The sequence below is a fragment of the Megalobrama amblycephala genome, linkage group LG19 (genome assembly GCF_018812025.1).
Source record: "Megalobrama amblycephala isolate DHTTF-2021 linkage group LG19, ASM1881202v1, whole genome shotgun sequence".
In the NCBI taxonomy this organism is placed as follows: domain Eukaryota; kingdom Metazoa; phylum Chordata; class Actinopteri; order Cypriniformes; family Xenocyprididae; genus Megalobrama; species Megalobrama amblycephala.
The window spans coordinates 33,162,100-33,177,229 of NC_063062.1; the positions used below are offsets into that span (position 1 = coordinate 33,162,100).

Below are 15,130 nucleotides of genomic sequence, written 5' to 3' on the forward strand. Positions count from 1 at the left end.
ACTTCAAATTGTTTGAAAAATGGCTGTATAACCCTTTCCAGATTGATGACTGCAACGACTGTTTCTCTAAGATCATTGCTGATGTCTTTCCTCTGTGGCATTGTGTTAACACACCTGAATGCTCCAGACCAGCAAGCTGCCAGAACTTCAGCTTTTATAGAGTTGGTCACGCTTGCTGATGGTCCGTTTATCAAACGCATTTGATTAACAGCACCTGACTGCTGCTTACCCTCTTAATTTATATGAAAGCAGTAAGAGTGTACTTAGTTTGTGACCTATGGCTTTTCAATTTTGGCATAGTTTTTCTTAAGTAAATGATACAGTGTAATATGTCATGTGTTGTTGTTCATCTGAGGTTGTATTCACCTAATTTTAGGGGGGTAATGATTTTTATTATGTCCTAATATGTAAAACCATAGAATTAAAAGAGGTTGTACTTTCTTTTTCACATGGCTATATGGCTCTGAAAAGGTTGACACATGGTGTTAACTCACCTCGTACAGAACCACACCGAAAAGGAATAAGCAGATATAGAGAATTTTGTAGACTGCCACTTTGTCAGAAAAACTGACAAAGAAGAACATGAAGCAACAGCAGAAGATCCAGTACTTCACCAAAATGCCTTTTACTAATGCTCCAAACACAGTCATCATTTGAGAGGTTTGATTGTTGTCACCTGTAATAGAAACACACACATTTCCACAATATATGAATTATTTTGCAAGTGAGACATTATATTTTCAAACATGAGCATGAAGGACCTAGATGAAACCTCCACACTGTGTCCTCAACTGTTGCTAACCCATCAGGAAAGCAAAATATGGTAGCCAAAAGATATATAAATGTTCACCATGCTGTACCCAATTACACAACGCATTAAAATTGGTTTGGATATTGTTTGAAGAAAAGTCATAGTAATCTACTCTCCTTTTTAGTCTTAGAAACAGCAGCATTTTTCTATAACTTGACATCAACTGAAATTGAAATAATTAATAAGAATTATGAGAATTAAAAGACTGTAAATTACAGGCTGTAAGTCTAAGACCCTGTTTACACCTTGTATTAAGATGCTAAATACAGGTGTAAACGGGGTCTAGAAAGTTTTGAGCTTGTCCATTTTCGACCACTTCCAGAGGTTGTCGGAAATGCATTCTACCGGATTGCTTTTGTAGTGTAGAGGCATATGTGGTTGAATGCATTCAAAGAACCACAAAACACCACCTACTCTCCACCTACTGACCTAATGAGTAAACATTATGGGAAGCGAGCTAGCCAAATGGGATTTAAACTTTGTTGGCTGAAGACCTAAGTTTGGTTTGAAGATGAAAAACGTACCGAGCCCAATGTTCTCCCACCATTCCTGATTTCTAACCTGCACTCACAGCGTTCGGTGAGGTCTTGCTGCTGTCAAAGCAGAAACAAAAGCTGCTTCCCTCTGTATATTTTTCCGTCATTTCCTTTCGCGTTTATATGTAAATTTCACGCTTATTTCATCCATTAGATAAAAAGATCTGAAAAAGCCCATACATTTACCCATAGACCCTCCCCTTGAAGAATTTAGGACATAAGTGGTCGAAAGTGGACAAAAGAGATGGATTAAAACAGCAAGTGTAAACGGGTATGTGTCTCCCTTGTCAACTTGTGATCTGATCCAATTCGAGGGTAGGTGCCTTGCTCAAAGGGCACCTCAGTCATTTCCTGTCAGTATTGAGAATCCAACCTTCGGGTTTCCAGTCTGACTGTCTAAACATTAGGCAACGACTGCCCCTAATGGTAAGAGGGGTTATGGCTAGGCTGCATTAATTTGAACAACTGGAACTGGGATCGCTTCCCATAAAACCTGATGTTGTCTTATTACATCGAAAGAGGAATGGCATCTACACATATATTAGTCTGTCTGTCTCATTCTTATCCCAAGTTTATCATAGTCAGCCAGATCCAGTCAGTATCCAGACCAGATATTGGACCTGCACCCAGAGACAACCACAACACAGCTCTGAATGTCAGTGAAGACCAGGACAATTCGAAAGGCCCTAAAGACAGATCTCCTGTCTCATAGTTGAAGTTTGCGTCATTACTGTATCTTCCTGTTTATTACAGTGAAGCTGCTTTGAAATAATCTGTACTGTATAAAGCACTCCACTTTAATTAATACTGTATATGGCCTAGGTGTGCATTACATGATTTTAATGCACACCTAGCCCATATTGTTACAACAGAGACACGGAGACTGAAGTAGAAGCAATCCAGTTAAGTATTTATTCACAAGAAGATGAGCACAGAGTGATAACAAGCAGATATAGCGTGATGAGAGATGAATGGGATATAATACTGTCCTTTTAAACTTGCAGATGCTGGATGAGAGATGCAATGGAGGGAGACGATGGAGACACTCACACACACAGGTAGGTTTGCACACGGGGAGACCAGGAAACGAAGGAGATCGCTGGAGCAGGTAGGTAAGTCGTTTGGGAGTCCTTAAGGTAAGCACACATATGTCGTAGTGCGAACGAGACCGGACAGTGAGTGTGTGTGAGTGTGGTGGCTTTATGGTGCTGGTGATTGCAGAGTTAATGACGTGCAGGTGGCGGTGATTAGAAGGCTGGTGATTGAGTGCGTGGGTACTGCAGTGAGGTGGAACCTGACGTGTCTGTGACAGTACCCCCCCTCCCACGGCCCGCTCCTGAGGGCCGCGGACCTCGACGCCGTGGTGGTCGTCCTCTGGGTCGTGGGGCAGGTCTGTCCGGGTGGTTGACGTGGAAGTTCTGTAATAGGATAGGATCAAGGATATCATTCTTGGGCACCCATGAGCGTTCCTCGGGGCCATAACCTTCCCAGTCAACGAGGTATTCGAGCTGACCACCACGGCGCCGGGAATCCAGGATCTCATGAACCACGTAAGCTGTGCCGTCCTCCAGGATGAGTGGAAGGGGGGGCTCGGCGGCTGCCACGTCAGGTTCTGTGGAGGGAACAACAGAAGGGTGGTGAGGTTTTAGCAGAGAAACGTGGAAAGTAGGATGAATTCTACTATACTGTGCAGGGAGTTGGAGACGGTAAGTGACGGGGTTGATCTGCCGAAGGATGGTGAACGGGCCAATGAAGCGGGGACTCAGCTTCTTGCAGGGCAGACGCATCCTGATGTCCCTGGTGGACAGCCAGACCTTCTGCCCCGGTTGATAGACTGGAGCGTCGGAGCGCCGAAGGTCGGCTGTCCTCTTGCGTCTGCGCAGGGCTCTCTGCAGTTGGTGGTGAGCTGAGTCCCATACCCTCTCGCTCTCCCGGAACCAGTAGTCGACTGCAGGGACGTTGGAGGGTTCCCCATCCCAGGGGAACAGCGGGGGTTGGTAGCCGAGTACGCACTGGAAAGGTGTTAGTCCAGTTGTGGCTTGACGGAGGGAGTTCTGTGCGTACTCGGCCCAACCCAGATACTGGTTCCAGGAGTTCTGGTGGCCGTGACAGAAGGTACGCAGGAAGCGGCCAATCTCCTGGATCTTCCTTTCCGTCTGCCCGTTCGACTGAGGATGGTATCCAGATGACAGGCTGACGGTCACACCCAGGAGGGAGAAGAAGGCCTTCCAGACGTGGGAAACGAATTGGGGTCCTCTGTCGGAGACTATATCTTCAGGTATTCCATAATAGCGAAAAACATGGTTGAATAGCATCTCTGCAGTGGCCATAGCGGTAGGTAGACCCTCCAGGGGTATCAAACGGCAGGACTTAGAGAAGCGGTCTACCACCACCAGGATGCACGTGTGACCGTCAGACTCAGGGAGATCGGTGACGAAGTCCACTCCCAGGTGTGACCAGGGTCGCTCAGGAACGGGCAGAGGAAGTAGCTTGCCGGTGGGAAGATGGCGTGGACTTTTGGAGATGGCGCACTCCCTGCAGCCCTGCACGTACCTTCTGACGTCGTTGGCCATGTTGGGCCACCAGAAGCGTTGTTTGAGCAACGAGAGGGTCTCATTGACCCCCGGGTGACCAGTGCCAAGTGATGAGTGGGTATTGTGCAGGAGTGGAGTGCGACGTGCCCGTGTGACGTATTGCAAGCCTTGGGGGCAACCCGGCGGAGTGCGTGTGGAGGCATTGGAGGAGGGAATGGTTTCTTCGGACCACTGGATGGGGTTCACGAAGATGGACTCCGGCAGGATCTTTTCAGGCTCTTCGGGCTTTTTCTCAGGGGAATGGAGACGAGACAGAGCGTCAGCTTTAGTATTCTTAGAACCAGGGCGGTAAGAGATGGAGAAATTGAATCTCGAGAAAAACATGGCCCAGCGAGCTTGGCGAGGGTTGAGTCTTTTGGCAGCCTTCAGATATTCAAGGTTTTTATGGTCAGTGAGAACTTGAAACGGATGAGTAGCCCCCTCCAACCAATGCCTCCACTCCTCGAGGGCAAGCTTGACGGCCAGGAGTTCGCGGTCACCGATGTCATAATTGACCTCCGCCGGGTTGAGCTTGCGGGAGAAGAAGGCGCATGGATGGAGTCTACTTGGCGTCCCCTGCTGCTGTGAAAGGACCGCTCCCACTCCGGTGGTGGAGGCATCCACTTCCACGATGAATGGTAGATCCGGGTTAGGGTGGACGAGGAGGGGAGCGGTGGTGAAGGCTCTTTTCAGGGACTCGAAGGCGTTGGTGGCAAGTTGGGACCAGGACAGAGACTTGGGCTGGTTACGGAGTAAGTTGGTGAGTGGACTGACGATGGTACTGTAATTCTTGATAAATCTGCGGTAGAAGTTGGAGAAACCTAGGAATCGTTGGAGCTCTTTGATAGTTGATGGAGTGGGCCAGGACTGGATAGCGGTGACCTTCCCCTCGTCCATCCGGATGCCACTGTGATCTATGATGTATCCCAGAAACTGGACGGAGGGCTGGTGAAAGGAGCACTTTTCAGCTTTTAGGAAGAGGTGAAACTGCCGTAAGCGTTGAAGGACCTCCGCAACGTGGTGGCGATGTTCGGCCAAGCTCCGGGAGTAGATGAGGATGTCATCAATATATACCAGAACGAACTTGTGGAGAAACTCCCGGAGCACCTCGTGAATGAAATCCTGGAATACGGAGGGGGCGTTGACCAGGCCATACGGCATGACGAGATATTCGTAGTGTCCGGTGGGCGTGACAAAGGCGGTCTTCCACTCGTCCCCCTCACGTATCCGGATGAGGTTGTACGCGCTGCGGAGGTCCAACTTAGTGAACACAGTGGCACCGCGGAGATGTTCCAGGGCCGCTGGGACGAGGGGAAGTGGGTAGCGGAATTTGACGGTGATTTTGTTGAGGGCACGGTAGTCGATGCAGGGCCTCAAGCCTCCGTCCTTCTTTGCCACGAAAAAGAAGCTTGAAGCAGCAGGGGAAGTAGACGGGCGGATGTATCCCTGTTCGAGTGCCTCTTTGATGTATTCCTCCATGGCCTTCTCCTCCGGTAGTGATAGGGGGTAGATACGTCCCCTAGGCACTGGTTCACCCGGTAGCAGATCGATGGCACAGTCCCATGGCCGGTGTGGAGGAAGTTTGGAGGCGCGCTGCGGGCAGAAAACGTCACTGAAGGGGGCGTAGTCCGGGGGGACATCCACGGAGCGTTTCTCGACAGGACTTTCGATAGAGGTGGCGTTCATGGAGAGAGACTTGGAGAGTGGAGACTTTGGAACAGGAAGCGCTGGGAAACAGTCGGGAAAGCAGTGATCGCCCCACTTCAGGACTTCGCCCGTGCGCCAAGAGATGGTGGGATTGTGTTGTTCTAGCCACGGGCGCCCTAGAACCACGTCAGCGGTGGATTCCTCCAGAACCAGCAGATGTACCTTCTCAGAGTGCAGGATGCCGACACAGAGTTGAAGAGGTCCCACATAATGACGGATGTTCTTACGGCTCAGGGGTTTGCCCGTGATGGAGTGGATTTGATAGCTAGTCGGAGACGGGGAGACTTTGAGGTTGAGTTGTCGGCAGAGGGCACCAGAGATGAAATTTCCTGCTGACCCTGAGTCGAGGAGCGCCACCACTGGAACAGAGGTGTTTGCAGCAGTAAGGATTACAACAGTAGTGAGTGGTTTCATTTTTTGGATAGAGGGAAAAATTGCACTCACCACGGGCCGAGGAGGACGGGTTGGGCATGTGGAGATGACATGCCCCGGTAATCCACAATATAAACATAAGTTCAGGGTCAGCCTTCTTTGTCTTTCATTTGTGGTGAGGCGAGAATGATCAATCTGCATGGGTTCGGTGGCTGGTTCTGGAGGGCTGACGGGTTCGGACCGACGGAGGAGATTGGTGATGGTTGACTGGCCCTGGTGCTCTAGGAGACACGACTGCATACGGGACCCCACGCGGATGGCGAGTTGGATAAAGCGTTCAAGTCCAATGGAGTCCTCGTATGCAGCGAGATGCAGCCGCATATTGGGTTCCAACCCCTGACGGAATGATGTGATGAGAGCTTGTTCATTCCATCCGCTGGTGGCGGCTAGCGTTCGGAACTGCAAGGCATATTCGTTAACAGAGAGATTACGTTGTTTTAGATTGTAGAGTTTCTCACCAGTCGATGAATCCGTCAGAGGTCTCCCGAAGACCTCCCGGAAGTGAGAGACGAACGCCGAGTATGATCTGACCACAGGGCCTTTTTGAGTCCACAGAGAGTCTGCCCATTGCAGGGCCTTACCTTGCAATTGCGAGATGATGAACGCTATTTTAGCCGTGTCGGTGGTGTAGAATTGCGGCTGCATCTCCAGGACCAGTTCGCATTGGAGAAGGAATCCGCTGCATTCCTCCGCCGATCCAGAGTAGGGCGCCGGTTTGGCCATGGGACTGGCGGTGAATGCTGGTGAGGAAGCGGTGCTGGCTGGTGCTGGAGTGGAAGCGTTGCTGGAGGAAGATGACGATAGCTGTGGTGTGAGTGCTCGGCGCAGCGTGTCCACGAGCTCTTGAAACGGGTCGTTGGTGCTCATACTGTGAAGTTGTTATGGTCCGGTCTTCTGTTACAACAGAGACACGGAGACTGAAGTAGAAGCAATCCAGTTAAGTATTTATTCACAAGAAGATGAGCACAGAGTGATAACAAGCAGATATAGCGTGATGAGAGATGAATGGGATATAATACTGTCCTTTTAAACTTGCAGATGCTGGATGAGAGATGCAATGGAGGGAGACGATGGAGACACTCACACACACAGGTAGGTTTGCACACGGGGAGACCAGGAGACGAAGGAGATGAAGGAGATCGCTGGAGCAGGTAGGTAAGTCGTTTGGGAGTCCTTAAGGTAAGCACACATATGTCGTAGTGCGAACGAGACCGGACAGTGAGTGTGTGTGAGTGTGGTGGCTTTATGGTGCTGGTGATTGCAGAGTTAATGACGTGCAGGTGGCGGTGATTAGAAGGCTGGTGATTGAGTGCGTGGGTACTGCAGTGAGGTGGAACCTGACGTGTCTGTGACACATATATGGTATTAGTTAATAAATGGAAAGTCACATGACATAATTAAATCAGGCAAGGGAGCCAATCAATGTAAGAAGCCTAATATATATTTAAGTATTAGCATCTGCATCCATACTGTTTGCACAGAAAACAGTCAGTGAGTGTAGGACTCATGGAAGGCAGCCTTTGTTTTGTGGCCTTCAGTTGGCATATTTTGATGCATGCATCAAGTGTATACATTGTGTTCTCCAATCACCCACAATCCTTTCCAATGCAAAACAATCACACCTTACATTTTCTGTATATCATGCACAAATTCTGTTAAAACATTTTTTTAATTAAAAGATCAAAAAGATATCCATACATGCTTGAACTTTGACTTCCATTAAATCATCCGTGCTCTGCAGTTCCTCATTTTTTTCTTTCAGCCGTTGCCTAAGTAAAATCCAGAAACTAAACGAATAAGTAACCTGCAAAGAAATAATTTGATTTTAAAACAGATATGGGAAGTTACGCATTGGTCTATAACAGCTAATAAAAATACAGTATCAAACAATGTTCAAGATTTAATTCTTTAATTGATATAAAACAGGTTTTCACAAGGAGTAATCTAATTAGATTAACAGGATATACACGTTACACCTATAATTACGATATATATTTTAGAATGGTCACGACGGATTTCACAGCTGTGGGTAGCATGAAGATCTCATGTGTTGTTATGATGCATGCAGTTGTATTTTTTTTTTTAACCATTAGAGGTCAAAAGTTATGTCAGCACTTTGTGCAGTGTCTTTGTACAGACACAAACTTTTATACAGTGACTTTGTTAAATTATCTCAAGATTTAGGTTTCATACCTTTGCAGCAAGGTGCACACAGGGCACTGGATAACCATAGACATCAAAGTCCATCAAGACAAGTTTTGGTAAAGTAGGGAAAATGTCAATATGGTTAAGATGGAGTTGACTGATGAACGTAACCACTAGCAGAAATGTCCCATAGACAGCAAGAAATGGAGCACTAAGCATAGCGAACCGCCGCCGATCCTTCAACATCCAGATCACACATGACCACACCAGTAATATTAATGTAAGCCATGAGTTATAGCTGATGCTCCATACCTGCACACATATAAGAAGACAAGCATGTAATTTGACGGACCTCCGTAAAGAAGAAGAGCATGTTCCCTCAATTTCATTGAAACAAGGCTTGAAACTTGTGGACGTATCTTCCAATTTGGAAAGTATGCACAATGTATTTAGGTTCCAATAAGAAAATATTATTTATAAGAAAGAATAAAAAAAAGATGTTTTTTGGTTCTTCTACAGTCTGTTATAAATAATAAAAAAAATTAAAAAATAAAAAAATAAAAAATTCAAAAAGTACTATAAACTACACTGCAATCATGAAGAAACATATATTAGGGCCATTCTGCCTACAAACACGGTTACCATTGTGATGATGAGAGCAATTATATAGCTCTGTTTCATGATGAACTGTCCAAACAGGATCAACGCGCTGGGTCCAGGCCGATCAGTGGAAGATAGAGGGTCCACGTCATTAAATATTTCATTGCCTCCGGAGCTTTCATTCTCCACAGTATATTCTGTGAATGCATTTCACACACAATCACACACAGATTCTTAAATGTTAACAAAATAAACTTAATAGATGTGAACAGAGTGACAGTGTATATAGTATATATATTTAAGAGTTTTATTTTAAGAGTTTAGCTTTTGCAAGCCATTACCTGCTTATGTTTCTGTGACTGTTGCAATGACAAAACTATATCTAGATTTGCAATAGTTCAGATTTTTCTCAGCTCAGTCTGCACTCGCCACCAACCCACCTCCTTCCCAGCTCCTCTATTCATTGGTTTTATCGTCTAGCCTTTAGTCATAGCTGACCTTGTTCTCATACTCTCTTCTGTCTCATTATTTTGTGTGTATTTGGATTTGCGCAAATATGCACAAGAATATTGTAGACTTTCTATATTAATTACTTTTTGAGGTACAATAAGAAATCTTCTGTGTGTATGAAGACAAAGCCAAGCAATTTGGGAAGTCATCCTCTAAAATCAGGGAATTCACCCCAGAATCTTCGTGGTCTTGCCATGTCCTCTTCCACACCAACACCATATCCTAAAAAAATGGCAACAACAACACAGAAATATTAAGTTTAAATAATGGTAACTTAAACTGTCTTTACTTAACTTAACTTAAACTATCTTTGAGTTTAACCCTCTGGGGTCTGAGGGGGTTTTGGGGCCCTGGAGAAATGTTGACATGCCTTGACATTTTTTACTTTAAGTTGCTTATAAACATATTAATGGCTAAAGTCTCATTACACTGTATTCAGCACATGGATAAAATAAAGTTTATGCATTTGTTAAAAACAAAAAAGATCCACAAGACTTTTGAGTACTGGATCTTGTAGAATAGAGTTTTTGCTTCAAAATGATGTGAAAATCATCCTGCCTGTTTGTGTTAACATTATAACATTATATCATGTTTGCAATTGTGCTGATATTTGACAGCCCTCTTTCTTGTGATATTGCTTAAAGGTGCTACAGAGGATGTTTTCAATGACTGAGAAACCAAAGAGCATTATTGAGTTTTTGAAATGAGCGCATGTGTAAGAACAACCCCCCTCCTTCACAGCTCATTTCGAGGGAACGCCTCCCAAAACTCGTGCACGAGTATTGGAACACGAGTGTTTGTTTACCACTGGCATTCGCTGTGTCGTGTTAGGGTGCTTTCACATCTCTAGTTTGGTTCATTTGGTCCGAACCAAGAGTAAACAATTATAGATTGTAGCATTTTTCTGCTTTTTTGGTCCCTTTTCACACCACACTGATTGCTTTGGTCTGAACCAGTTGAAACAAACCAAAATGCAGTCACGTGACAACATCCACATCACTCATTGGCCATGGCGTATTTGCTAAACTGCTTTTCGATTGGTCAGGATTGTGCGGGAAAATCACAACATAAGAGGAAAAGCCAGCAAACAATACGGAGACAACACAACACAACTATGGAGAGAAGACTGCGCGGGCTGGTTTTGTCCCTGGCCATAATCTATTACATTGTTTGTATACACCACAATATGCAAACAATACAATTTTATAATGGAGCGCGGATGCGGCTTGAAAACAACGTTCTAATGCACTGCAAACGGCGAGCGCGCATCGCTCGTCACTTCAAGCGGAGGCGTGCATTAATTCTTCTTGGCTCTGACATACTCATCCTCCAAAAATATTACCAACGATCTATCAGGTAATGTCATGCCCTCTCTTTCTCTTTGAAATAGTTTTCTGTGAGTTCTCATTAAACATTCTCACTATGCTGTTTTGGGGCCTGGAAGTCCTTGAATTTGATGTTGTGTGGTAACCTTGTTGCTATGTGTTTTTTGATAAGCAAGCAGAAGGTTTTGATATCGATCCATATTACAGGTCTATGTTAAAGCATTTTGATATTTTAATAGCAAAAATAACATTGCCCTAATTCATCTAACAATATCAATGAAATCAGTTTACATTAGGGATGGGCAACGATTAATCGTTTGCAAAATAAAAGTCTGTGTTTACGTAATATATGTGTGTGTTCTGTTTATAATAGTTATGTATATATACATAACTATACATAATACAGACACATACATGTATATATTTAAGAAAAATGTTAGATTTATATATAAAATATTTATATTTACATGTACTATAAAATATATGTAAATATATATTTATTTAAACATGCATATATTTCTTAAATTTATACACGTGTGTGTATTTATACATAATTATTATACACAGACCACACACATATATTACATAAACACAGACCTTTATTTTGCTAACGATTAATCGCGATTAATCGTTGCCCATCCCTAGTTTACATATGATAATAACAATGTAAATTAAGAGATAATTTCCTGAAAGTTTTCATAATGACTAGATGATTAATTTCATATTTCTGTTAAACACAGGAGGATTTGGACATGCCCACGAAGTGATAGTTGGTGGCCCCACATCAACACCACCTGGACAGACGAAGACTGGCTGAAAAACTTCCGAATGCGACGAGGCAGCTTCAGACTCCTTTGTGACATTCTCCGGCCCTGGCTGACCCGACAAAACACAAAATATAGACAGGCAGTGCCTGTTGATGCTCGAGTTGCAATTTGTGTTTGGAGATTAGCCACAAACCTGGAGTACCGGTCTATCTCACAACTGTTTGGTGTTGGGTTATCAACATGTTGCACTATCACCCAGGAGGTTGTGACTGCCATAAATGTGGTAATGAAGCCTCTGTATATCAAGCATCCCTCAGCAGCAGAGTTCAGGCAGATAATACAGGGATTTCGAGACAAATGGAGATTCCCTCAGGTGGCAGGTGCGATTGATGGAAGCCATATTAAGATCAGAGCTCCTCCTGACAACTCATCTTGTTATTACAACCGGAAGGGAGACTATTCCATCATTCTGCAAGGTGTGGTGGACCATAGGATGAGATTTTGGGATATTAATGTTGGGCGACCAGGCAAGATACACGATGCCCGTGTTTTCTCCCTATCATCATTGTATGAGCGTGGCAGTGCAGGCACTCTTTTACCTCATTGGACTGAAGCGTTTGAGGGGGTCGATGTGCCTCTTTTTCTTTTGGGTGATTCGGCTTACCCTCTACTAACTTGGCTCATGAAACCTTACCCAGAAGGAGGAGCAGTAACACCACAGCAGCTCAACTTCAACAACAGATTAAGCCAAGCCCGTATGACAGTTGAGCGTGCCTTTGGGTGCCTCAAAGGACGCTGGCGTTGCCTTCTTAAAGAAAATGAGGCCCACATAACTTTTGTAAGCCGCATTGTGTCTGCTTGCTGTGTGCTGCATAATTTCTGTGAGGTACAGAAGGAGGAATTTGTGGAGGGAGAAAGAGTTGCAGAGGAAGAGGGACCTGTACATGATGAGCAGGGGCATGTACAGCAGCAACACGATGTTAGAAATGCACTGTGTAGCTACTTTGCTACAGTATGAATGACCAAAGCCTGCAAATACTCAGTTCAGTATTCAGTATGTTTTAAAAAAATGGGTAACACTTTAGATTACAGCCCGGAAAGTACTGCGTAATTACAATGAATTTACAGCATAACTTTCAATAATTATAGTGTAACTATACAGTAAGTATGTGTAAGTATAGGGGAACCATATGTAAAGTATTGGGAATAAAGGGGTAACAACCAGGAAAATAACAAATTATTTATACTGTAAATTATTTTATAACTAAGGGGTACTTATGACATATAACTAAGGGGTAAATATGACATTACGGGCCGTAAATTAAAGTGGAGCTTGTTACCCTCTTATTTCATGTAGTTACAGGGTAAGTAATTAATAAAATGCAAACAATCTGATATCACTGACTGAAACCTTTATTTGAAAAACAACTTTATTAAAAACAGGTCTACAACACTTATTATTCATTTTTTTAAATCAACTTTTCATTTCAAACTCTAAAGTCCTGACAGAAAGTAACAAGTTTTGTCCATTTTTTGGTTGTTGTTGTTTCTCGCTTGGCTTCCTCCTGCTCTTGTTTCTCAGCTGATGAATCTTAAGAAGGAATCCCGTTGCTATTCTGTATTATAAGAAAATACAGTACACCCAGAAATTCATGGTTTAGGCTATTCATCTTTTCGCTTCCGACCAGCTGTCACCAGCGCCTGCATGAGAGTCGACTTCACGTTCGATGAAGCACATTGAAATGAGCAACGTGAAGCTTTCATGACGTTCTCGCGGGAGATTCGTGTGAAACTCGCGCGAGAACTGCCGTCTCTGTTATTCTGTCTTGTTTGTTTCTCATTCTCATTATCTGTTATTCTGTGTATTTTGTTGTGAGCAAAAAAATAAAATTAAAAACTAAAAAAAAATAAAAAAAATAAAAAAACTGACGGCATCCAACATCTGCGTGAGTTTACGCTACGTCACGCTTCAAGTTACGTCAAGCATGAACTCTCAACCCTCGCATGCACGCGCAGAAGACAGCTGGTCGAAAGTTTAAAAAATATTAAAATATATGGTATTTTTCTTACAAATACGTATCGTTTCACTTCAGAAGACATCGATTCATCCATTAGGGTCGTATGGATTACTGTAGTTATTACTGTTTGTGCTGTTTGATGCTTCGACTTTTAGGAACACGTGAGCTTGCATTATAAAGCGTTCCCAGATGATTTATTTTTTTTCCTAAAATCCTTTTTATGTTCATCTTAAGAAGGAAAGTCGTATACATCTCAGATGGCATGAGGGTAAAACATGAGTAAACGGTGAGCACATTTCCGGGTGTACTGTATTTTCTTATAATACAGAATAGCAAATGGGATTCCCTCTTAAGATTCATCACTGGAAAGAAAGAAAAAGAGGAACAAGAGGAGGAGGAAGCCAAGCAAGAGAAACGAATAAGAAGTGTTGTAACTTTAAATCTGTTTTGAAATAAGTTGTTTTTCAAATAAAGTTTTCCAAGTGATATGACTGTTTGCGTTTTTATTTATTTATTTATTTTTTATTAATTACTTACCCTGTAACTACATGAAACAAGAGTGTAACAAGCTCCACTTTAATTTACGGCCCGTAATGTCATACTTACCCTGTAACTACATGAAACAAGAGTGTAACAAGCTCCACTTTAATTTACGGCCCGTAATGTCATACTTACCCTGTAACTACATGAAACAAGAGGGTAACAAGCTCCACTTTAATTTACGGCCCGTAATGTCATACTTACCCTGTAACTACATGAAATAAGAGGGTAACAAGCTCCACTTTAATTTACGGCCCGTAATGTCATACTTACCCCTTAGTTATAAAATATTTACAGTATAAAATAATTTGTTATTTTCCTGGTTGTTACCCCTTTATTCCCAATACTTCACATATTGTTCCCCTATACTTACACATATAGTTACTGTATAGTTGTATACACTTACACTTACTGTATAGTTACACTATAATTATTGAAAGTTACGCTGTAAATTTGTTGTAATTACGCAGTACTTTCCGGGCTGTAATCTAAAGTGTTACCAAAAAATGTTATGCTGTTATCTCTCGATGAGTTCATCTTCAGTTATTCACAGCATTTATGTTCATATACTAGTATAGGGAACCACCATATATAAACTTATTTTGTTTGATTTAAAATTAATGGAATGGAAACACTTTTGCTTTAAAAGGTTTTATTTTCTGTTTTATTTGTAACAAATGTAAAGTTGACATGTCTGAACACCTTTTTTCCATTTTGAAATTAAAATGTCTTTTTTCAACAGTGCTATGTGTCTGGTACATTGTCTGAAATTACAATAAAAATGAAATGAAAATTAGGTAACAGTGCTTGTAATTTGAACCTCGATCTCCCATGCGAAAGACCACACATAAACAGTAAGCTAAAGGCACTATGCCATTATTTAGGGCTGGACGATTATGGCCTAAAATCAAAACCTCGATTAATTGAACATTTTACCTCGATTACGATTAATGAACAATTATTTTATTTCTGATTTTTTTTTTTTTTTTTTTGCCCTCATAGTTCACTGACAAGGTTTGTACTGTAAATAGCCTATGATTGACTATTAAGGTGGGATATTTTTTTTCCTGTTGAAAGAGTGCTCTGACATCATAGCTCACTATCAGCAGTTATTTTATCTATGGTTTGTAACATTTCTTACAGGTTTTTGCTCGTTGTAAATCAGA

General features: G+C 43.0%; 1 protein-coding gene across 1 annotated transcript in view; it reads right to left on the reverse strand.

The window, feature by feature from the left end:
• LOC125253933 (piezo-type mechanosensitive ion channel component 2-like) overlaps positions 1–15,130 on the reverse strand; it is an 80,355-nt gene that overhangs the window by 27,155 nt on the left and 38,070 nt on the right. Inside the window, exons 10-14 of the mRNA XM_048168191.1 lie at positions 9,398–9,536; positions 8,847–9,001; positions 8,253–8,516; positions 7,758–7,863; positions 495–676 (exon numbers count right to left, since the gene is read on the reverse strand). Coding sequence (XP_048024148.1) covers positions 495–676; positions 7,758–7,863; positions 8,253–8,516; positions 8,847–9,001; positions 9,398–9,536 — 846 coding nt within the window. The remainder of the gene's footprint in view (positions 1–494; positions 677–7,757; positions 7,864–8,252; positions 8,517–8,846; positions 9,002–9,397; positions 9,537–15,130) is intronic.